At 34.8% G+C, this 23247-nt stretch overlaps 1 protein-coding gene across 3 annotated transcripts in view; it reads right to left on the bottom strand.

Annotated features, from left to right (window-relative positions):
* Positions 1–3989: 3989 nt before the first annotated feature.
* The window catches only part of Eprs1 (glutamyl-prolyl-tRNA synthetase 1), a 73990-nt gene continuing 54732 nt past the window's right edge, over positions 3990–23247 (bottom strand). For all 3 annotated transcript variants that reach the window (XM_078022840.1, XM_005335865.5, XM_021733659.3), the window contains 12 exons: positions 22168–22219; positions 21489–21698; positions 21112–21184; positions 19816–19895; positions 19484–19585; positions 18727–18882; positions 17060–17257; positions 16428–16601; positions 12490–12650; positions 9453–9531; positions 4442–4506; positions 3990–4347 (listed from right to left, as the gene is read on the bottom strand). In XM_078022840.1, the coding sequence (XP_077878966.1) occupies positions 4197–4347; positions 4442–4506; positions 9453–9531; positions 12490–12650; positions 16428–16601; positions 17060–17257; positions 18727–18882; positions 19484–19585; positions 19816–19895; positions 21112–21184; positions 21489–21698; positions 22168–22219 (1501 nt within the window). In that variant the 3' untranslated portion in view covers positions 3990–4196. The remainder of the gene's footprint in view (positions 4348–4441; positions 4507–9452; positions 9532–12489; positions 12651–16427; positions 16602–17059; positions 17258–18726; positions 18883–19483; positions 19586–19815; positions 19896–21111; positions 21185–21488; positions 21699–22167; positions 22220–23247) is intronic.

Genomic DNA, 23247 nt, shown 5'->3' on the forward strand with positions numbered 1-23247 from the left:
TGGTGTCCTCTCTCCCTTTCTTGGGAAGGCTGAGCTCTTAAGGCAGCAGCGATAGATTTAGTGACTACAACTCCAGGGTAACTCTCCCAGTCAGCCTTTCAGCACCTGTCATATTTAGAAATCACCTTTTATAGGCTGCTATAAAACCATAAAACAGTTTAAAGGGCAATTAAGCAAGAGAAGTCACGTGAGCAGGAGCTTATGGAAATGGAAGACACTGGCTTCAGTGTCTTGTTTTGTTTGTTTGTGTAATTACAGACCTTCTGCGTCTTCCCATCCTGCAGAAGCTCATTGGCAGCTGTGGCCTTTCCAGCCTCTTCCGTTTTCTGCGAGCAGTAATGGCTGTGGTAAGGCAAGCCTCTTGACAGCAATGACCACGTCTTGTCTGCCTGACAGTTTTGAATGTCATCACCTCTACTGAGTGAGTGACTCAGTTGATCATGCTGATTTCTGCTTGAGAAGATAGAAGTGATAGGAATAGAATCTCTGACCCTCCCACCACCACATCTACTTTCCTGCTCCGGGAATATTCAAGGGTCATTCATCCAGAAATCAGAGCAGTAAGTGAAAGTCAAAGTCAGCTTTGCCCGCTGACCTGGAACCAACAGTTATCCCCTGCTTCCAAACATTCTTCATAAATAGGACAAGAAAAAAACATTCTTCATGCGCATGAAAAGTAAAAGTGCTTTGAAGTCTGCACTTTTCCCCCAGTGTTTGGGATTGAACCAGGGGCCTCATGCATGCTAGGCAAATGCTCTACCACTGAGCTACATCCCACAGCCCATAGATAAAGTGCTTTTAAACTGGAAGCTAAAGATATGATTCAGATAGTTTCAGGAAGTAAGGTCAATTATGATTTAATTGACGCAAGGAAGTTTTTGCTTTGTTGTTGTTGTTTTAAAATCTTACCACCTGTCAAGATTATCTATAGCCCTTAAAGGTTTGGCAGATCCTGAACACCTAAAACAGGAGTGGCTTCTACTGTATTAGGTAATCTGAATACACTCAGTCCTTTAAAGAAACAGGCTGGTATTAATATATAGATTTATTTTCCCCTGAATTGAAAGTTAGACTGCGATGGTTACTTTAATGTGTCACCTTGACTGGCCATTTTATCAATGATATCTAAGACATTCTGGATGTAGCCACAAGGGTGTTTTTGAATGAGATTATCATTGGAACCCACAGATGGAGTGAAGCAAGGACCCTCACTAATGTATGGGGGGCTTTACCCAATCAATCAAAGATCTGAATAGAATTAAAAGACTAAGGAAGAAGAAACACTTCCTGCCTGATCTTAACAAGAGTCTTTCAGGGGAGTGGCGAGGGCAAATTATCAGGGGGTTCAGAAGAATGGAGTAAAGAATCCAAAAGATAGCAAGTACAAACAATCCTTTCAGTGAGTTTCACTTTACAGTCATGAAAGGGTATTTTTAGATTGGGTAAAATGGCATATATTTTAAGTTGATTGAAAGATCCAATGGAAAAAGAAAATCTGACAGTATGTAAAGGAGAATTGCTGAAATGCTGCATTGAAAATGTGAGAGGGGATGGAATACAGTGTATAAGTGGAGACTGGGCCTGTACTGGAGAATAGACCTCCAGCTGCTGTAGCAGAAAGGGTGAAATATATGGGCCCCGGGAGCAGGAAAGTAGATATGATGATGAGAGGGCAGAGATTCTATTCCTATCACTTCTATCTTCTCAGAAATCAGCATGATCAACTGAGAAATCAGCATGAAATCAGCATGATCAACTGAGTCAAAGGGGTAGCATTGGATGTTTGAGGAGAAAAAGGTACTATTGTCTAGGAGAGAGAATAAATGAATGAGAGAAGTACTATATAAGATCTGGGTGTGGTGGTGCACACCTGTAATCCCAAAGGCTCAGGAGGCTGAGGCAAGAGGAGTGTGAGTTAAAAGCCAGCCTCAACAATTTAATGAGGTCCTAAGTAACTCGGCAAGAACCTGTCTCTAAAATATAAAAAAAGGGCTGGACGTGATGGCACACACCTGTAATCCCAGCAGCTTAGGAGGCTGAGACAGGAGGATCGAAAGTTCAAAGTCAACCTCAGCAATGGCGAGGTGCTTAGCAACTCAGTGAGACCCTGCCTCTAAATAAATTACAAAATAGGGCTGGGGATGTGGCTCAGTGGTTGAGTGTCCCTGGATTCAGCTCCTGGTACCAAGTAAATTAATAAATAAATAGAATTACTTATTTACCCACATAAAGTAATACTGATACATCATCACCTGCTTCTGTATTCTCCAAGCTCTTCAGTCAGTAATTACTTCTTCACCATGAAATGGGGGTTTGGTGACATACTTCAAATATTTTGAAATATTCCCATTATAGGACACTTATTTAATAAAATCTTTTATATCATTTCAGTATCACTGCTCCAAGCTCAAACTTTCTAGTAAATTAATATTGCACATGTGCGTGTGCGCACACACACACACACACACACACACACACACACACAAAATGTGCTCAGAATTCAAGTCTTCGTTAAAGCCTTTTTCTCTTTACTGTATATTTATAGTACCAAGTGAAAAGCATACTGGAATGGAACCCTGGGTCCTGAAATAAGAAATTTAGCAAGAAAACTATAGGAAAGTCATTTCAGGCAAAGAGACATAGACAGGAAATAGCATACCATTTACAGGAAACCCCAAATGGTTAGGTTGCAATGGACTTTGCTGGTTGAAGAGGACACTAGAGAGATAATACGAGCCAGAAGAGGCTAAAGGGTTAGCAACAAAAAGATTTCAAGGGGAAGAAAAATATCTCAATAAACTGAATGTTAGGGAGGAAAAATCAAGAAAAAAAAACCACTCCTGTACAAATGTAGAGACAAAATCTGGAGAGGAGACGGGAGGCCATTTGATCTATGTGAAGGGAAGACCTAAAAGACACTAGAAGAGCTATTTTGCTGGCCAAATATGAATGACAGCATGTTAAGAGGGGCCACCTAGGATGACTCAAGATTTCTGGTTTGAGGTTTAGGGTATATTTTGGCAGGCTAATCTTCTAGGCAGGAACTACTATAGAAGTAAGAAGTCTGGGAATAGAGAGTTATGAGATTTGGGGGCATGTTATCCTGAAATGCTGATGGAACACACAAGAGAATTCAGTATGTGGTTGGTATGGGTCTAGAGCTCAGATATAGAGATAAAAATGTTGACATTATTAGCCTGTTAATACTATTTGAAACCATGGGATTAGATGAGGTTTATTAGATGGCATGAGAAGAAAGCCAAGCATTGAAGTTTAACATACCCATGTTTAAGAAGCAGGCCAAGGAAGAAATGTCAGTGAACAATGAAGTCTGAGAGGGAGGATGACAAGTTATAGGGATAGTTTTAATAAAAATATCAAGTGCAGCAGAATGATATGGTAAGACAAGAATAAGAAGTGAACATTGGCTCTGTTCAGGTATGTCCTCAGGGATCCTGGTGAGACTGCTGTAGTGGGGAAAGGTGAGGAAAAGTATAGTGAAGTAGAAGTGATGAGGTTGACAGTTCTTTTAGAAATTAGGACTTTTCTGAAGACCCAACTAACTAGAGGAAGAGAGAAGCTCAAGGGAAAGCTTTGTTATTTTTTGTCTCACTCATGGTTTTGTTTTATTTTTATTTATTTTTTAGTTGTAGATGGACACAATACCTTTTATTCATTTATTTTTATGTGGTGCTGAGGATCAAACCCAGGGTCTCGCACGTGCGAGGCAAGCACTCTACTGCTGAGCATAACCCCAGCCTTTGTTTTATTTTTGAAACAGGAAGATTCAGGACAATTTTAGATTCAGTATTAGGAGTTATGGAAGGGTAGTCCTCCAAGACAGACGGGATAATTGGTGGTTTAAAGTTGGTGACATCCCAACGGGTATTGATATCAACACCACCTAACTTTCAATGAATTGCTGGTAGGATTTTCCTTGTAGTACATAATTCAAGTATTTCAGAAACAAATGAATACATAAAACAGTATTAGTTCATGATATTTATTACTGGGGTTGTTTACAGAAAAGTCTTTTTTTCCATTGCTGATTTAAGCATAAGAATAGTTGTTTGTCTCATGTGATCTCCTTTTACAATTTTTATTTTAAAAAAATCATAAAACTGTATCTGAGAAGATATTAGTATCAGATTTTTTAAAAATCGAGGAGGATTGGCGTGATGGTTTTATTTTATCCTTTAGTAACTCCGACCAAACAAGGTGTAGAACTTGGCAGGGTTCTTGCCACAGATGCATTTCGCTCCAGGCTGCAGCTCACAGAGTGGTTTGAAAGGGATACAAAGGCTTTTAGCTCCCATGGAAGGAGCACCAGGTTCCAGATCCTGATCCCTGAAATTTAAAAACACATGAGAATTTCATTCATTTTTATGCTATATGTTGCCTTTCCTTTCCAGCGCAGTACCTCACAAGCTGTATTGGTTACCTGGCAGTGGTCTTTTTGATCCAATCTTCACAGTCGATTTCCCCACAGAATGGAATCTGAGCAATCTAATAGGGAAAGAAAAAGTATTCACTATTTATAACTCATTCTATAAAAGGAAGATTTGAATTCTCTATATAACTTATAAGCAAAAAAATCTCTCAGGCCGTGGGATCTTTACTGCAAATACACTAGAATCTTTGCTCAGAGATACACAAGATATGAAAGAATGTTTTTTGCATTAAAAACTCACACTCACGGAACAAAACATAACAAAAACGCCTTTGCAACACATTAAAATGTCCCAATAAACTGTCTGCAGTGTAGCATACTCCAGTTCTACGTCCATTTCAAATGTGGACCATGGCCTGTTCTATATATAAACATGGTTATCAGAAGGAGAACAGGGAGATAATAAATGGTGGTTTTTAAAGTGATGTTAATAATGACAATTAACTATCAGACAAGTATCATTTTACACCATAATGTTCCTAATATGCAATGAGTATGTGAATCATTTTAAGTCTAAGAACTTTTGAAAGTCAAAAATCATTCTGGGGCTGGGGATGTGGCTCAAGCGGTAGCGCGCTCGCCTGGCATGCATGCGGCCCGGGTTCGATCCTCAGCACCACATACAAACAAAGATGTTGTGTCCGCCGAAAACTAAAAAACATAAATAAATATTAAAATTCTCTCTCTCTCTCTCTCTCTTTTAAAAAAAAATCATTCTGGGGCTGGGGTTGTAACTCAGTGGTAGAGTGCTTGCCTCTCACATGTGGGGCACTAGGTTTGAACCTCAGCACCACATAAAAATAAAGATATGGTGTTCAACTATAACTAAAAATATTTCTAAAATAATTATTCTGTATTAAAAAAAAACAACACTCAATTTTTCTTTCTTACACCATATAGAATAATCGGCAGAATCAAGACACTTGGGATTTTAGCTTCATTTTAAACTTCATTATCTCGTTGAAAATCTCTAGCCCTGGATTTTCATTCAATAAAATATAAATGTTTGACTAGACAGGCAAGGACCCATTAAGTCCCAAGTTTCCAATGCTGCAAATATTTCAATAAAGTTGACAAGGATGTATTAAAATAGGTTGAAAATCATAACCTAGAGCATATATATATTAATCATTATAATTACTATGATATAATACACATTCTTCTTACTATATAATTGCTACATGTTATACAACTATATTATATATTACGTTTTTATAGGTGTTCTACATCTGAGATATGGGACAAAGTGGGTTAAGATTTCTCCCAGTTATGAATGCTAAATTTTTCATAGCATGTCTACTTCAAAATGAGACATATGTGCAATAATAACTACCTAATAGTTCTATAAAAAATTCCAGGAGATAAATGTTAATGACGGTAAGAACATCATTAACACAGGAGAAATATCAGTTTAGAAGCAGCTGAAGGCAAACTAGAGATTTATCAAGGGGAGACCCAAGAGACAGTAAAGGCAACAGCAGTATGTTTCCAACTTCCTCTTAACTTTAATTTTTTTTTTAGTTGTAGATGAACACAATATCTTTATTTTATATGCAGTGCTGAGAACAGAACCCAGTGCTTCAGACGTGCTATGTGCGTGCTCTACCACTGAGCTACAATCCCAGCTCCCTCTTAACTTTTCACTAACTAATTCCAGCCATGTCTTACACAAACAAATTAAGAGCTCCTCCTGCAAATTCCTTCACTTCGGATTTAGTTAAACATGTTGCAAAATGCTTCTCTAAGTAAAAGTAACTAGAGACTAGGAAATTACCGAAAAACAAGTATATCTTCAGATGAACACTAATGCAATGGGTAGCAAAAGTCTTTTTTATGTTCATTCAGTGAAGTGTGTTAATTTAATTCCCAAGGTCTATAAACTACTATTGTGATAACATTGTCTCAAGACAATGAAGAAATAAATTTCTACTTAGGTCCTGAGGTTAAGGACTCATGGCTGAGGGAAGGTGGGCTGAGGGAAGGTGGCAAAGATCGGAAAAAATAAACATTCAGAGAAGTCTTAATAAAGAAATTCTTTTTTTTTTTTTTTTAAAGAGAGAGTGAGAGAGAAAGAGAGAATTTTTAATATTTATTTTTTAGTTCTCGGCGGACACAACATCTTTGTTGGTATGTGGTGCTGAGGATCGCACCCGGGCCACACGCATGCCAGGCAAACGCGCTACCGCTTGAGCCATATCCCCAGCCCATAAAGAAATTCTTTGTGTGAAGAAAACTGAAGCAAAAACAAACCTAGATATATAAGCTGAGTAACCAAAAAATTACTTCCTAATGTTCAAAGTTGTAAATCATAAACATTTATAGTAAGAGCACGAAAAAAGCATATTCACATAGTACTGTTTAAAATTCATGAGAAAAGAGAGAACAGGGAAAAAACTTTAATCAATAAACTTCATGGAATGATAAAATATTGAGACCATTTTAAAGAATGTCTTTGAGTAATAAATTTAAATCTGGTTTCTTTGAAACTTTTACTTCCCTTAATTTAAAAAATTTATAGCTGTATTTTAACAACTTTAACAATTTTTATAGTAAATAAAGTTGTTTCCTTTTTCCTTGAAAAATTACTAAGCTTTGAGAAGGGTCTATATTTCTAAAATATTAATTTTTTAAAATTTAAAATCATTGTAGCACATGAACAAATTCAATTAAATTTTTATTTGGATTCATAAGTGATAATTTTGTAAAAACCTATGCTTTAATTCTTTCTAGCTTCAAAGTAAGGTTTAGATGATAAGACTTGGAATTTCTGGTTATTTAGTTGGCATTCATAAATATAAAAAAGACAGTATGAATGTTTAGGTTATTTATTCAATCATGAAAGGATTTTAACAGAATTCTTCAATAATTTCTCTATATTGTTTTAACTTTTGCTGTATGTAATATTTTAAAATTTTTAGAAGACAATATTAATGACAAGAAAGCAATATTCTGGAGCTCCAGTGGCACAACTGGTTAGCATGCAGTACTTAAGAAATAGCAATATTCAAAACTCACAGTGATCAACAAAAAGATTAGTAATGCACAGCAACAGTGTACATGCATATACTTATGTATGATATATATATATATATATATATATAGTATATAACAGCATTTATTTTTCATTCAATTAAGATCCTCCTCTTGGAAATATATACTAGAATCAAGTCCTATAAATCAAAAATAGTGTTTTTTTCATTTGTACCAATACAGAAGAGTAGAAAAATCAAACTTTCACCTACATTCAAGTTCCAAAGATCCCTTTTCCTTTTCCCCTCCTAGCAAATACAATTCTATTTACAATGACCTCAAAGGTTGCTTGATGGTCAGTCAACCCATCTAGGCTGACCCATGTGAGGTAAGAAGTGAGGTGGAACTGACTACTGTATACAAGACACAAAATTTGCTTTTTGGTTCCATGTGCTCTTTGGACATACAACTAAAATATCCTATGTTCTACTTTAGAGTAGAAGATGGAATCTCTGCAATAATTTATCTAATACTAGAATAAAAGATATGATTCCACTAACACCTGCCGAGATCCATTTTTTGGAAATCAATAGATTAACTGATGGTTGGTTAGCTCTATTGATTTATTAACTCTTATGCAATTTCTCTAATAGACTGGGATGCAAAAAGTGACTGTCATATTTTTATAGTGAAAGAAATTTATAACTTCAAAAATTAATGGGACAAAAGGAAAACAATCAAATAAATTATAAAGAAAGGAAAAAAACAAAGTAGGAGATGGTTACCTAATCCTTTGCCTTTCTACTGAAGTAAGCAGTTTGAGTCAAGCGAAAAATTATGGAACCCAGAAAGGTAAAAAATTACAAAGGCAAGCTTGGCATGGTGGTGCACAACTGTAGTCTCAGCTGCACAGGAGGCTGAACAGGAGGATCATGAATTCAAAGCCAGCCTCAGCAATTTAGTGAGACCCTCTCTCAAAACAAAAATAAAAAAGGGTTGGGGAATGTGGCTAAACACCCCTGAGTCAATCTCTGGTACCAAAAAAATTACAAAGGTAATAAATCAAGAATAGAAAGCCAAATACTAAAGAATTATAAATCTGAGAGGGATTTTGAGATTATCTATTTTGAACTCATTTAAACTGAGAGCCAGAGATTAATTTTCCTGACTCATGTAAGAAGAGACATTATTAATAGGTTATGATCACAAAATAAAATTTTGCTTTATACTCTCAGCATGAATTTGAAAAAAACAGATACATAGGAAATTACATTAAACCAAGCCAGAGAGATCTGACTGCTAGCACCAGGTCTGTGTAGCTTGGGATAATTCATTTGAACTCTGGCCCATGGTTTTTTCATTTGTAACCCGAGGACACAGGATGGGTTATATATTCAAACGATTATACCAGAATACTAAAGTTCGTATAATTCATTCCAATAATAAATAACTTTGGAAAATGAAAATTTCTTCTTTATGAAAATTAAGTTTCAGCTATGAACATCTGAATACACATAATACATAAAACTGCTGAAATCCTGAATAGTCAGTAAATTAATTGAAAAGTCTATGTAGTTTTAAGGCACCAAAAGTAATCACTCATTCTGAAAAAGACAGTATGAGCAACACATTTCTCCACATTATTCATAAAGTTCGATCAATTAAGATCCAGGTAAATGTTTGTATGGTCAGAGAACCATACATGCACTGAAAGAAAGCAACTTTTGTTGGGCGTTTCCCTAAGTTGGTGAGGCCAACTTCAAACTTGTGATCCTCCTTGCCTAACTCTCCCAAACTGCTGTAATTATAGGTGTGCATCACCACACCCAGTTCAATGAACCTTAAAATACAATTTACTGAAATATCCTTATTTTCAAAACTCCTCAGGGTTGGGAATATAGTTCAGTGATAGAGTATTTCTCTAGCAGGGGCAAGGCCCTGGGTTCAATCTCCAGCATTGTAGGAAAAATAAAAACAAACAAAACAAGCGGGGCGAAAAAAAAAGAAAGAAAGAAAATTGGAAGTCGCTTACCTTTCCAGAATCCAGTACTTTCTGTAAATCTTCCAATGTATTAGCCACAACCATATGAGTTTTAAGTTCTTCACAAGCCCTACCAAAAATTCGAATATATAATTTTTCTTACAAAGTTTTAAACAACACATAATTTAATGAAAGAACGATAACCTGTGAAAGCACACAATCAGTGACCATTATTTTTATTATTGCTGTTAAATTTCTATCGACTAACATTCTGTTCCTGGCGATACCACTTGCTACCTGTGGGAGTCTAAGTTTATAGACTTCTCTGGTATTATTTTCTCTTCTACAAAACTGGAAAAACACTCTAGAGTAAATCATACACGAGTAACTACTATATGGGACTGCTGTGATAACAAAAGTAAGAGGTTTGAAAAAGAGAAACAATACACATGATTCAAAATGTTTTCTTTCACACACTGCTTAATTCTCTTTTGTAAAAGACTTAGGTTTTAGTCTTTGCAAATGAACATTCTTTTTCACATTCAAAGTCACACATTTAGTCACACAAGGTGGTGACAAAGGAAGGAAAGACATTTGTTATTTTCTCAATCTCAGGGCTAAGACCATATGAACTCTGTGCCAGAAACTGCTAGCTATCCACCAAATCTATTTCCTCTTTTTCCCAGTCTTGTCTCTTTTTTGTAGAGAGATGGGCCTATGTGACCAAGTTATAGCCATGGAGAGTCGGACAGGCATATGTATGGCCACCTGCCTGGCTTAACCTTTAAGGCAGTGAGCCGCTCCTGCACACTCCCCCATTTCCCAACCAGCATTTGAGTAGTTACTTAGAGATGACTGTGATCTAGTTTTGACCATGTACATGACAACAGGCCTAGAGACTGGCAGAGCCAATAAAACAGAAATCATCTAGACTCCTGAATTATCAGAAGCAGTAGGGCCATCCCAGAACCGCAACACTGACTTCATACTGTTCCTTGAAAGAACAGGGAAGTCATTCTTTAAACTCAACTTAAGTCCTCTCTTGGTTATAGAAGCTTAGTCTACTTCATGTGCACAGAAGTTCTTAAACTAAAAATACTACCAAAAAAAATGACCTTATGAAACCAATAGTCTAATGTGGGCTAATAATCTTAAAAACCAATCCAAACCTTTGACAAGATCTATAACACCACATGCTTGACATAATAAAATTAATTCATATATTAGTTTCTTAGTCCTTAGTAAAATAAGGATCCAACCACAATTAGTATAATTTGACACCTTAAAAAATACAAGTCATGTTATCCTTATCCGGTTTTTCCCTAACAATATCTACTAGAATTCTGATTTATTCAAAGGGTCTATATTTTACAAATAAGTATTGATAATATACCAAAATGCATTCAGTGAGACTACAGGCAGTTTTGTTTTTTCCTGTAAGATTCTTCATGTGTCAAAATTTTTCTATATTTAACATGTATATCTAAGTAGAAAAACATTATAAAAACAAAGCCCATAATCACTGCTTTACATAAACTAAATACAAAATGTTTAGTATGTATCTTATGTAAAAAAGAACAGAGAACAGAGAACTTGGATGAGGGGAAAGCTTGATAAGAATTTCTTCTATAAAAATGTCACCCCTTTACTAAAGAAATTCACCCAGCAAATATTTAGAGAATCTAGCTACTTATCATGTTCTAATTTTTTAATTACCACAGAAAATAAATAGAAAAGACTGTCCTCAAAGAGCTTTAGAAGTATGAGGAAATTTGAGGGCCAATTTGAAGGGGATAAAAAGTATAAAAGCTCTTTTCCCTGATGATTAGAATAAATTTACTGATTGCTTCTCATGAGAAAAAATTCACCTTTATGCAACCTAGATTAACAAATGTACTGAACACAAATGCCAGTAGAAAAAATGCCTATTATCCACTAAAGCACTGGTTTCCAAACCAGAAGTGTGCATGCAAACCAAAGAGCAACAAATCCTAGAAATAATCCCTCAAGATAATTCTCACTAGCCCCATTTTCTAAGACAAGCAAGCCAAGAGATGCAAAGTCTCTTGCCTAAAAACATGTAAACAAAACCAATGCTAAAATTAGTTTATTCTTTCCCAGATTTATTGAAGCCTAATGTGTATTAGGCACAAGGTCTTAGATGGAATAATAAATAAGATTAGATAGAATAATAAATACGATGTAGGAACTACCTCTCCCCAAACTAAGCCTCTATCCCCAGTGACAGTGGTCTCTCTGCATTAGGTGGGCAGGAAAGAAAATAGGTGCCAAACTAATGTCACCAATCTTCTGGTGCATTACAGATTGCCTTGATATCTGTGCTTTCAGATCTATGATTCTAAAAGACCTCTCTCATAGGTCAGCCTCCCTCAGCGAAAGGTCTCCTTATCCTGACACTACACTCAAACCCAATCCAGAGGTTCTTAGCCTTGAACACATTATAACCATTTGGGGAGTTTTAACACTATAGTTGCCAAGCATTGTCTAGATCAACTAAATTAATATCTCAGGAAAGGTGCCCAGGTGCTGGTATTTATTAAATCTTTCCAGGTGCTACCAACAAGTACCCAGCAGGTGAGAGCCAATGCCTTGATATCTCTCACATTTGTATGCCACATAAGCCTAGATCTAATGTTAACCCAAATAAGTCCAACAGACAGTCCCTTGCTGAGACAGTTCTCGGCTATGGAAGCTTTTTTTTTTTTAAGTATTTATTTTTTAGTTGTAGTTGGACACAATACCTTTATTTTATTTTATTTATTTTTATGTGGTGCTGAGGATTGAACCCAGGGCCTTACACATGCTAGGCGAGTGCTCTACCACTGAGCCACAACCTCAGTCCCTGGAAGCTCTTAATGGAGATTAAATTTAGTAGGAAACAGATAACACTTAGAAAAATAACCATAATACAAGTAAAAAATAAAATAAAGAGTGGCAAATTAAGTGTAATCTGAGAGTTCAGAGGGAATGATTATTTTCAGTTGGGGAAACCCAAAATTTCTGGCTTTAATTCTCAGAAGATGGACAGGTTTGAAGACAAGAGACATAAGCAATTTTAAGGTTTTACCTTGTGAAAAGGTTAACTTGGATGTCCTCCAAAATAGCATGAATTTTAGTCTCAGCCTCATTTTCAGCAATAGTCAGCTTTTCTCCAGTGTCCCGTCTGACAGCTACAAATTGACAGCTCTTCATATCACGTGGCCCAACTTCAAGTCTAATTGGAACTCCCTATAAAATAAAAAAGGCAATTAAAATGGCATGTACATGTCTCCAGTTGAATAGGCTCATTTCATGGCTTTATCTACAATAAAGCATAAATAATCCAAAAAGCAAAAGTGTAACCAAACAAGAAAATGGAAGGTAATAGTCCTTAGATATTATAGAAAACTACTTGAATAATAAATAAAGAAAAAACCTACTGCTTGAGTGGTTCTCAACTATGGAAGCTCTTTTTAAAAATATTTTTTAGTTGTAGTTGGACACATACCTTTGTTTTATTTATTTATTTTTATGTGGTTCTAAGGATTGAACCCAGGGCCTCACACATGCTAGGTGACTGCTCTATTGCTGAGCCACAACCCCAGCTTCTGGAAGCTCTTAATGGAGATTAAGAGGGCAGCTGATTAGATTAGCTTCCCAACTGCTGTCTCCACTCCACAAAATAGCACATAGGAGAGATGAACAGAAGACTTCTTGAGGCCAAAGATATCCTAAGTCACTAAGGGCACTAGTTCACTGGCATATTCTTGACTCATTCATGGTGTGCTCCAACTGGGGAATCCTAACTCTGGACAGAACTGAATCTGTAGCTTGCGTGAGAATCACCTGGAGGGCTCCTTAAAGACCAGATTGTTGGGCCCCACCCCTGGAGTTTCTTATTATAGTAGGGTTAAAGATGGACCTGGAAATTTATGTTCCTTAGTTTCCTTTTTTTTTTTTTTTTGGTGCAAACCTAGGGCCTGGTGCTCCATAGGCAAGAACTCTATGATCGAACCACACCCCTAGTCCCATGAAAATCAATATTTCTAATATGCTCCCAAATGATGCTGAGACTGCACATCTTGTGACTACACTTTGAGAACCTTTAGCCTTAGGTTTTTATAAAAAAACTTAAGGACTGACTACAAGCAAGATTAAGACGTATGAATGTTCAGTTGTTATGAATTTATGTTTCTGAGGGGAGTAAAAACCCTAAGGTTTAGGGAGATCTTTCATTTTGGGGCCTATAACCTTCCTGAATGATCCTTTAAAATTAATTTAGGATTTTAATATTATAAGTCAAGTACTTCATACAATTTAGTTGCTTAGTGGTACTCCTATGGAGGACACTAATGGGATGACTGACAAAACCATGCCTGGGCTCTAGAATTAAATGGTAGTAATGTACCAGTTTGTTGGTCATCATGTAGGACAATGTAGGATAATGTTCTACATGGATAGACAGTAAGGCAGTGGGTTAGAATCTTAAATTCTAATGGCTCAATCTTTTGTACTCTACTTGCTTTACTATAAGTTTGTGACTGTTTCATGATCAAATATTTTACAACCCAGGTAGAAAAAAATAGCAGAGGTGGAAAAACAGAAAGACTATCTGTAAAGAAGAAAGAAATATGAAAGAGAATAATGAAAAGTCAAAGATGGAAGGTAATCTAAAGTCAGATAATAGAGGAGGCAATATTTTATTAATGGTTTTTTCTAATTAGTTACAAATTTAGTTTCAACCTCATTTAAAAAAAAAGGTCTTCATTCATTCATATTATTTTCTTCTTTCTATTTTCATAATACCAGAGAGAGCTAAAGAAGAATTATGGATTCTGGTCTAGCAATCAAACCATAATATATCTCATGTATTTATTTGAACAATACATACATATGTCATGCATATATGCACACACTGTACAAAGTTGATTGCTTATCAAATGTATGTGTATCTACATTTCCCCCAAAATGTCCTCTTTTAACATGAATTCTTGGACTATGTGGAAATAAAATGATACTAAAAGGTGCAATTAGTGGACTGGGGTTTGTAGCTAAGAACTAGAGCGCTTGCCTAGCAGGCACAAGGCCCTTCGTTCACTCCTTAGTACACCCAAACAAAAAGTGTTATAGGGTAAGCAATCCCTTGTTCAAAATGCTTAAGACCAGAAGTGTTTCAGATTTTGAAATATTTGCATAGACTTTACTAAATTTCCCTAATTTGAAAATCTAAATACCTAGAATGTTACAAAATCTGAAACTTTTTGATTACAACTGAAACTCAATTTCTATCAATATTTTTCATGAGCTAGTGAAACTTTCATTTTTAAATTTTAGGTATGGAGTTTAGAACTTAGGTGCTTTATTTTCTCTCTGAGGAATATAGACTAGGAAGGTGCAACAGACCCAAATCATGGTAAGAATGTCTCTCACACACAGTACAGGTCACCAGGGAAGCCTGGTGAATGAGAAAGATCAAAGCCAAGTCAGTGTTAGGAAAAAGAATGAATAAGAGAAAGAGGAGGAGGAGGGATTCAGAAATGCATACGAATGACAATTTTTCTTTCCTTTTAACTAAGTTCATAGCAACAGTAAGTTTCTTTTTTAACATTTGGTACCCAGTCAAGTACAAATTGATTTAGAGAAACTGCTACCGATATCATATAACAGCTATTTCTAAGTAAGAAAAAAAGATTACAATTACAGATAAAATTATACAGAGAAAATATTCACCTTTAAAGTCTTCACTAAAGGTAGGAGAATATATAAAGGAGAAAGTGCATTAGATAAAAGGGAAGTAACACAGATTTTCAGCACAGAAGATTTATCTCAGGGGCCATTTAAAAAAAATTATCAGCAACTGTGGGAATGCTAGAAATATTAGTATGGAATAGACCCAATACTGTCAAGCTTGCAGGTTTGAAAGCTTAGAGATGCAATCTCACTTACTTTGTGTATGTGTGGGTGCATGTGTGGGGGTTGGTACTGAAGACTGAACTCAGGGTATTTCTCTACTGAGCTATAACTCCAGCCCTTTTTGTTTTGAGATAGGTTCTCCCTAAATTGCCTAAACTGGCTTTGAATGCTGGATCCTCCTGCTTCAGCTTCCTGAGTTGCTGGGATTACAGGTGTGCACCACCACACCTGGCAGCTTATATATTCTTGACTCCTAATTTTGAGATCCAATTAAGATTTTGTGTCTCAGCAAAAGAAAAAAATACCAAATCGTAGAAGTTTATAAGATGGAATTAATAGCATAGATTATCTATTAATGACACTGTAATAAAAGAATTAGGCTTTAACAAATAATTTTTTAGTTGTAGGTGGACACAATGCCTTTATTTTTATTTATTTATTTTTATGTGGTGCTGAAGATTGAACCCTAGGCTAGCACTGTACCACTGAGCTATAACCCCAGCCCCAAGTTAGGCTTTTTTAAACAACATAAAAATCAACAAACGGATGTGAAATAATGTGGTACAAAAAATCAAGTAAGAAAATTATCTCTTGTCATTTTACTATTAATTATAACAATGCTAGCTGGCTGATGCCCGTGGATTATTGTTCTGACATTCTTACTGGTCAAATAACATTATTTGAATTCCTGGCATACACATTTTAATATACCAACCATGTGAAATTTATTCATTATAATCAAAAGCTTTAAGATCATTTTTTATTCTAACATAACAAAAATAGGCTTCCACAAAACCTTTTTCTTTTTGCAGTGCTGAGAATCAAATTCAGGACGTTGCACATGCTAGGCAAGTGCTCTACCACTGGGCTACATCTGCAAACTCCATTAAAACTATTTTAAGTTTAGAAAATATATAAACTTTAGGTATCACTATTATAATTGAACTGAACTGTGTCAGTGCTGAACACTTGGTTTAAGTGAAGAAGAAAAGAACTCAAAACTATAAAAATAGAGAAAAGTAATAAAAGCATTACGTTTAATAAAAAGAAATGAAGAGTAGAAAAAATGTAAACTGAGGGTATAGAAGTAAACAATACAACTAAGGAATTTACCTTGAGTTCCCAGTGATTAAATTTCCAACCCGGAGAATAGTTATCTCGCAAATCGACTTTTACACGAATATTAACACTGTGTAACCGCTTTTGGTAATCATTGCATTTTGCAATCAGAGCTTCTTTGTCTTCTTCAGAAAGTGCATTTGTAATACCACAGGGAATAACCACCACCTAGAATTCAGCACAAAGAAAAATCATATAGAAGAAATGAAGCCCTATGCTGCATAATATCCAGGAGTGAAACCATATGAGTGACTATTAACACAAATCAACTTGTGTGATTTCTAATCTACATATAATTCCTAGTAATTCGCTACACATCCCTATCTACACTAAGGGCATTTTCATTTGACTTACTATATTTAGTTTAACTTATTTTAAATCATTTAAAAAATAATTAAGAAAAAGTCTTATACAAAGTACCTTTAAAAATTAAGAGTAGAAACAATAATATAAATGATATACATAGGTACACAAACACAACACTAAGGTCTGTGTTGTGTTCTAATGTTCCTATTACCAGCAAAATCTACCCAAATGAGATTCAGAAAGTCACCCCTTCAAATTTCCTTTGGTAAACATAGCTTGTATTTTGTAAATGGAATGATAAACAGAAATATTCTCCTTACCTGAACACAGGCCACACGGGGTGGTAATATTAAGCCCATGTTGTCCCCATGAACCATGATCATAACACCAATAGTTCGAGTTGTTAAGCCCCAGGAGCACTGATAGGCAAACTGCTTCTCTCCTGGTGTCTTTGGATCTTCAAAAATGATTTCACACATTTTGGAAAAATTCTGGCCTAAATGATGTGATGTTGCTCCCTAAAATAAAAATACAAACATAAGCTTTAATTTTTAATAATCTCTTATTAAAAATGAGTACTATTAGACCATACAGTTTAAAATAGCACTACAACTGTTTTCTTTCTCTTTTTATACATAAAATTTTAAAATATAACTAATATAAAAATTGACTAAGGTTAGTCAAAAAATACTATATAAGTGTTTTGCTTTGGAACAGGCCTTTACATAGGAATAATATGACCTACACAATTTAAAAAGGACTCCATTCTTTGGTTAATTAAGGATACAAGGGCTGGGGATGTGGCTCAAGCGATAGCGCGCTGGCCTGGCATGTGTGCGGCCTGGGTTCGATCCTCAGCACCACATACCAACAAAGATGTTGTGTCCGCCAATAACTAAAAAATAAATATTAAAAAATTCTCTCTCTCTCTCACTCTTTCTTAAAAAAAAAAAAAGGATACAAATCATGACTTAATTGATCATGGAGATTTAAAGTAAAGGAAAGATGTGCTGAAATTGTAATATGGCCTAGAAAGCACATGACATACTTTTTATTTGTTGGTTTCTGAGATGGTGTCTCACTATGTTGCCCAGGCTGACTTCAAAAATCAAGATCCTCCTGCCTAGCCTAGAGGCATGAGCCACCAGCCCTATTCATTTAATTTTTGAATGGTACATTAAAACATAAAAATTGTACATATTAATGAAGTAACGTGATTATTTTGATACATGTATACATGTATATATTTGTGCAATGTTTAGAGCAGGTTAAACATATCTCCTAATTTTATCATTTCTAAAGAAGGTGAAAAACCTTCAAAATCCTTTCTTTTACCTTTTTGAAATATATACTACTATTATCTAAGTTATCCTATTGTACAGAAGCAAGCCAAAACTTCTTGCTCCTAACTCTAACTTAGTACCTACTGATCAACATTTCCCCACCACAGACTACCCTTCCAATCTCCCCAGTCTCTGTTAATCACAATTCTATTATTAACTTATATGAGATCAATTTTTTTAGATTCCACATGTGTGGGATCATGCAGTACTTGTCTTTCTGTGCCTGGCTTATTTCATCATAACATAATGATCTCCAGCTTCATCTATATTGTCGTAAATGATAAGATTTCATTATTTTATGTCTGACAGTATTCCACTGTGTATAAGACTACATATTCTTTATTCATTTATTGATTGATGGACACTTAGGTTGTTTCCAATTCTTGGCTATTTGTGGATAATGATGCAATGATCATGGGAGTGCAGCTGTCTCTTCAACATACTATTTCATTTCCTTTGGATGTATCCCAAGGAGTGGGATTGCTAGATCATATGGCACTTTTTTATTTTTTGAGGAAAATCCATGTTTTTCCATTTGGATGTACTAAATATTTTGTACAAGAGACTACTTTTCTTATGACAGAAAAAATTGTTGGATCTGCCCACGAACTGTGCTTACAGTCATCTATACAACAGTTTGATACCTGAATAGCTCTTCCACTAGCGGATATAAATGCTTCTATTGTAGTTGTGTAGTCTCCTCCTGCAAATTTTTCCTTTTCAGTCTTTCTTCCTTTTACAACAGGAATTGCCAGGAGTTCTTCATATACCCGAGCATATAATTCAAGTATCTTTAAGACCTGTATTTAAAATAACATGTGTTCAAATTCAGGATATATTTATTCATCATAAGTCTATAAAATCATACTATTTAAAACTAATTGTGCTGGAAAAATCACTTAAACAATAAAAAGGAGAAAGTTAAGTAACAAGGAATGTAAGATTCATTAAGAATATATCCAAGATGTGGCTCAGTGGCAGAGTGTCCCTGAATTCAATCCCTGGTACCTCCACCAAAAAAAAAAAGGGACTATATCCAAGAAAGCAGTGTGAAGTTAAGTAACTATTAAAAATGTATATAAATTTGGAATATAAAAGAATATAAATGATTATGAAGAGATATATCGTAATCTGAGTAAAAACTGCCTGAAAAATGCGTAATTTCAATAATGAAATTAGAAAGTTTTCTATATTTTAAGATCCAAAATTATTTTCAACTAAAAATTTAAAATAGCACATTTCATTTATCAATAAAATCTCAACAAAAAGTTCTTTAAATCTATATTCATTTCAATTGATTTGATTTTTCTTTTATCAGGTAATACATAACTTTTAAGTAATAAAAAAGCAGAGCCTGAACAAACAAAAGGAACATAAATAATAAAAGACAATTTTCTATACCTCTTCTGCTGCTTCTTCAAAGGTAGCAAAAGCACTGTGCCCTTCTTGCCAAAGGAATTCACGAGTTCGGAGGAAAGGCTGTGGGTGCTTGAACTCCCAACGCTAGAAGAGATAAAAGTGCAGTTTGGTCACCTGCAAGCTTTTCAATTTTTATTAACAACTTTACATGTGAGTAATCAAAACTCAACTATGATCTAAAATACTTCAAAAATGCTTTCATACTCCCAAACCTTTAAATATAAGACTAAGGAGAACACAAAGTATGTTTTTCTGAAAAAGTAAAATGAATAAAAGTAATGTCAAAAAGAGTATAGGAAGGTGTATATACCTACCACCACATTGCACCACTGATTGAGCCTGATGGGCAGGTCTCTGTGTGATTGCACCCATTTTGCATATGCAGGATACATTACTGAAAGATGTAGAGGGAAAAAGGCAGTTGGTCATTTAAGACTTTATTTCATGTATAGGCCAGTAAGAGTTAAACCAGCAGTAAAACTAACAGCAATTAAAATGTGTATTTGTGTAAATGTGTTCCCAGTGTTAAAGTGGTTAAGTGAATGGCATTATTGTTTTAATAAAGCAAATTACTCAACAATATAAATCTACCTAAATTTGATTATACTCTGTTCTTCACATGAGATTTATATTTAACATTAATTTGACTGCTTTCATGTTTTGTTTTTGAAAACTAGCACATGCCATGTTCTATGTTAAGTTCTTTGCATTCATTATCCTATTCAATTCTCACATTCAACTCACAAAGTAGATGTCATAGCAATTCTAAAGATGTGAAACTTACATAACTTACTAATTCAGAAGTTATGTATCAGAATTAGAAGGATATGAAAGCTTTTGCCACAGTTCATAGCCTACTCATGATCTACAATTAGTAAAACAAACCAAAACACAACTCCACTACTCTGGTATATGAGAAAAAAAGCTCACATCATAACTTCAACAATGCATCCATTATACAAGGGTAATGCTAGAAGTACAAAAAAAAAAAAAAAAAAAGAGCAAACAATCCTTAACTCTAAAGAGTCACTTTAAAAGATACCATCAAACCAAGAGACTCAAAATTTACAGTAATATTCCTATTTACTGTGTTTAATTCTAGGAAAATGACTCAATCTTTCAGAGACCTTTTGTCCCTACAACATAGAGATACCAATAGCTACCTCTACTTTTCTCATAGCATTATTGTGACACTAATAAAAACAGATGTGAGTAAAAACACTTTGTAACCTTTAAAAGCCATTCCTGAATGTAAATCTAAATGTGTTAAAAGGCAACAAAATTTGAAAATATAGCATGAAGATTAATCAGGTATTTATAATTTTATAATCAATCCCAAGAATAAAACATTATCTCAGTAAGATTCCTTGAAAAAAAAAAAAAGATTCCTTGAAAGGGAATTACTGAATTCGATAAGTCATTTTAACTTTATTGCTGAAAAATTATAGAAAGAAATTTTAAGATAAGTATTTTCTTTAAAACCCTCTTATAAAGAGTTCTGAAACACTGTCACAAGGATTATAAAAAGCACAAAAGTTGGGATTTAACTTTAGAAGCTGTTTCAAATGTTTCAATGAGCCTTCTCTTGTGCTCCAAGGCCAATTTCTCACCTGTTTCACTAGTAGGACGAATGGCAATTGGTTCTGCTAACTCTGTTTTGCCAGATCTTGTAACCCAAGCAACCTAGTGAGATAAAATCATTTTTCATACAATTTTAATGGCATTTTAGAGCAACAGTAATAGTTTTCTCTATTTCAGGTTTTCTTCATATCAATTAAGGCAAGGTAAAATTACTGATGCTATTACTGTGAGGAAGGGTCAAGTCAGTTAATCAGTTATGAGATATACAGAATTACAACTTTCCATAAAAACAGAAATATAATTTTTAAATAAAAAATGACTTTGTTTATCTAAATTGCTTTTTATGAATTACTGATATAATTTATGAAACAAAACTGCAAAAAATAAAGCAAGCAAGTTAGCTTACCTCAGGGGCAAAGTCAGCAACATGAGTCCTCTCTTTCTCTAAGGCACCTTGAGACACAAATATGGGGAAATAGCAGTTTTCAACACCAAGTTTCTTGATCTCAGCATCAAAAAAGTCCTTGATGGATTCCCAAATGGAATATGACCAGGGACGAAGAATATAGCAGCCACTTACATCATAGTATTCAATCATTTCTGACTTTGTGATGACCTATTTAAGAGAAAAATAGTCTATAAGACCTATATTTAACCGAAATTCTAGTATAAGTGGTAATAGTATATGGTATCAAAATCTCAATGTGGAGGCTTCTCCTGTTTGTATATCTTCATGTGGAAGATCTGAATGATAGTAAGCCAGACCTTCCTAAACTGAGAAGACTAACATAAGAAGGTTCTAAACTTTCAAGAATTAAATTCCAACCTTGCCTCTGCTATTAACTTGACTCACCTCATTATGGGGAAAAAAAAAATCAATGACGACTCTCATAGGGTTACTTTTCAATTTAATAATTTGTGTGGCAATGCTTAGAAAATTATGACACGTTAAAAGACTATAGTGTGTATTACAAAAGGTATCATGCATTATTAACTTTTTACCTGGACTTTGAACATAAAGTTTAAAGTATAAAACTCTTCTTTTTGACATTTAAAGTATAAAAATCAACTGAATGCATACTCACTTGAGAATACCATTCAGCAAGATTTTCTTCTTTTTTTGCTTCAAGACCCAACCTGGAGATAAGAAAAATAAAGTATGAGCCAGGCATGGTGGCACAGGACTGTAATTCCACCAAATCAGGAGGCTGGGGCAGGAGTACTGCAAGTTTGAGGCCAGTCTCAGCAACTTAGCAAGGCCCTGTCTCAAAACAAAAAATAAAAAGGGCTCAGGAGGTTGCTCAGTGGTAAAGCATTTTTTGGGTTTAATCTCCAATACTAAAAAAAAAGAAAAAGAAAAAATGAATCCCTTTATTCATTAATTGCTTTTAAGATGTGTCTATTTTCTGTTGCTATTAAAAAACACCTGAGTCTCAGTATTCAATAAAGAAGTTTATTTGGCTCATGGATCTTCCAGCCGGGAAGTAGGACATGATGGTGCCAAACACTGCTAGGTACCTGGTGAAGATCTTGGTACAGCATCATAACATGGCAGAGTCATCACATGGTGAGACACAACAGTGTGCCAGCTCAGCTCTCTCTTCCTCTTTTTATAAAACCACTAATAAATCATGAAGGACCCACTTTTATGACCTCAGTTAATGCTAATTACCTCCCCAAAACCCTAGCTCCAAACAAATGTAGGGATAAAGTTCCCAACACATACTTTGTGGGAATATATTCAAACCAAAGCAGGTTGAATAGAAAATAAAACTTTTAAGGTTCATTTTCCTTTGTTATCAGTTATTTCCATATTTATATATTTCTTATATTCATTCCCCAAACAGTTGAATTTTTACTTAAAAGATGATAAGATATTACCCCCCCAAAAACTAGCAAAGTCAAAATAAAAAAAGTATTATTTTAATGCAGACAACTCTTTTACAAGTTTTTTAAGGTAATGTATTTGCAATAAAGACAGCCTATTCACATATATTTTCCATTAAAAATAATTTTTTGTAATCTCAACTAAGTAAAATTATAGTGAGTAAAATCAGTATCATTGAAAGTTAAGTGGAAAGAGTAACAAAAAACAATAGCTATCCACATACACACATATATGTCTGGAAATAAAGGGATATACACACATACACACACAAACTTTT

This window comes from Ictidomys tridecemlineatus, chromosome 10 (assembly GCF_052094955.1).
Source record: "Ictidomys tridecemlineatus isolate mIctTri1 chromosome 10, mIctTri1.hap1, whole genome shotgun sequence".
NCBI classification, from domain to species: Eukaryota; Metazoa; Chordata; class Mammalia; order Rodentia; family Sciuridae; genus Ictidomys; species Ictidomys tridecemlineatus.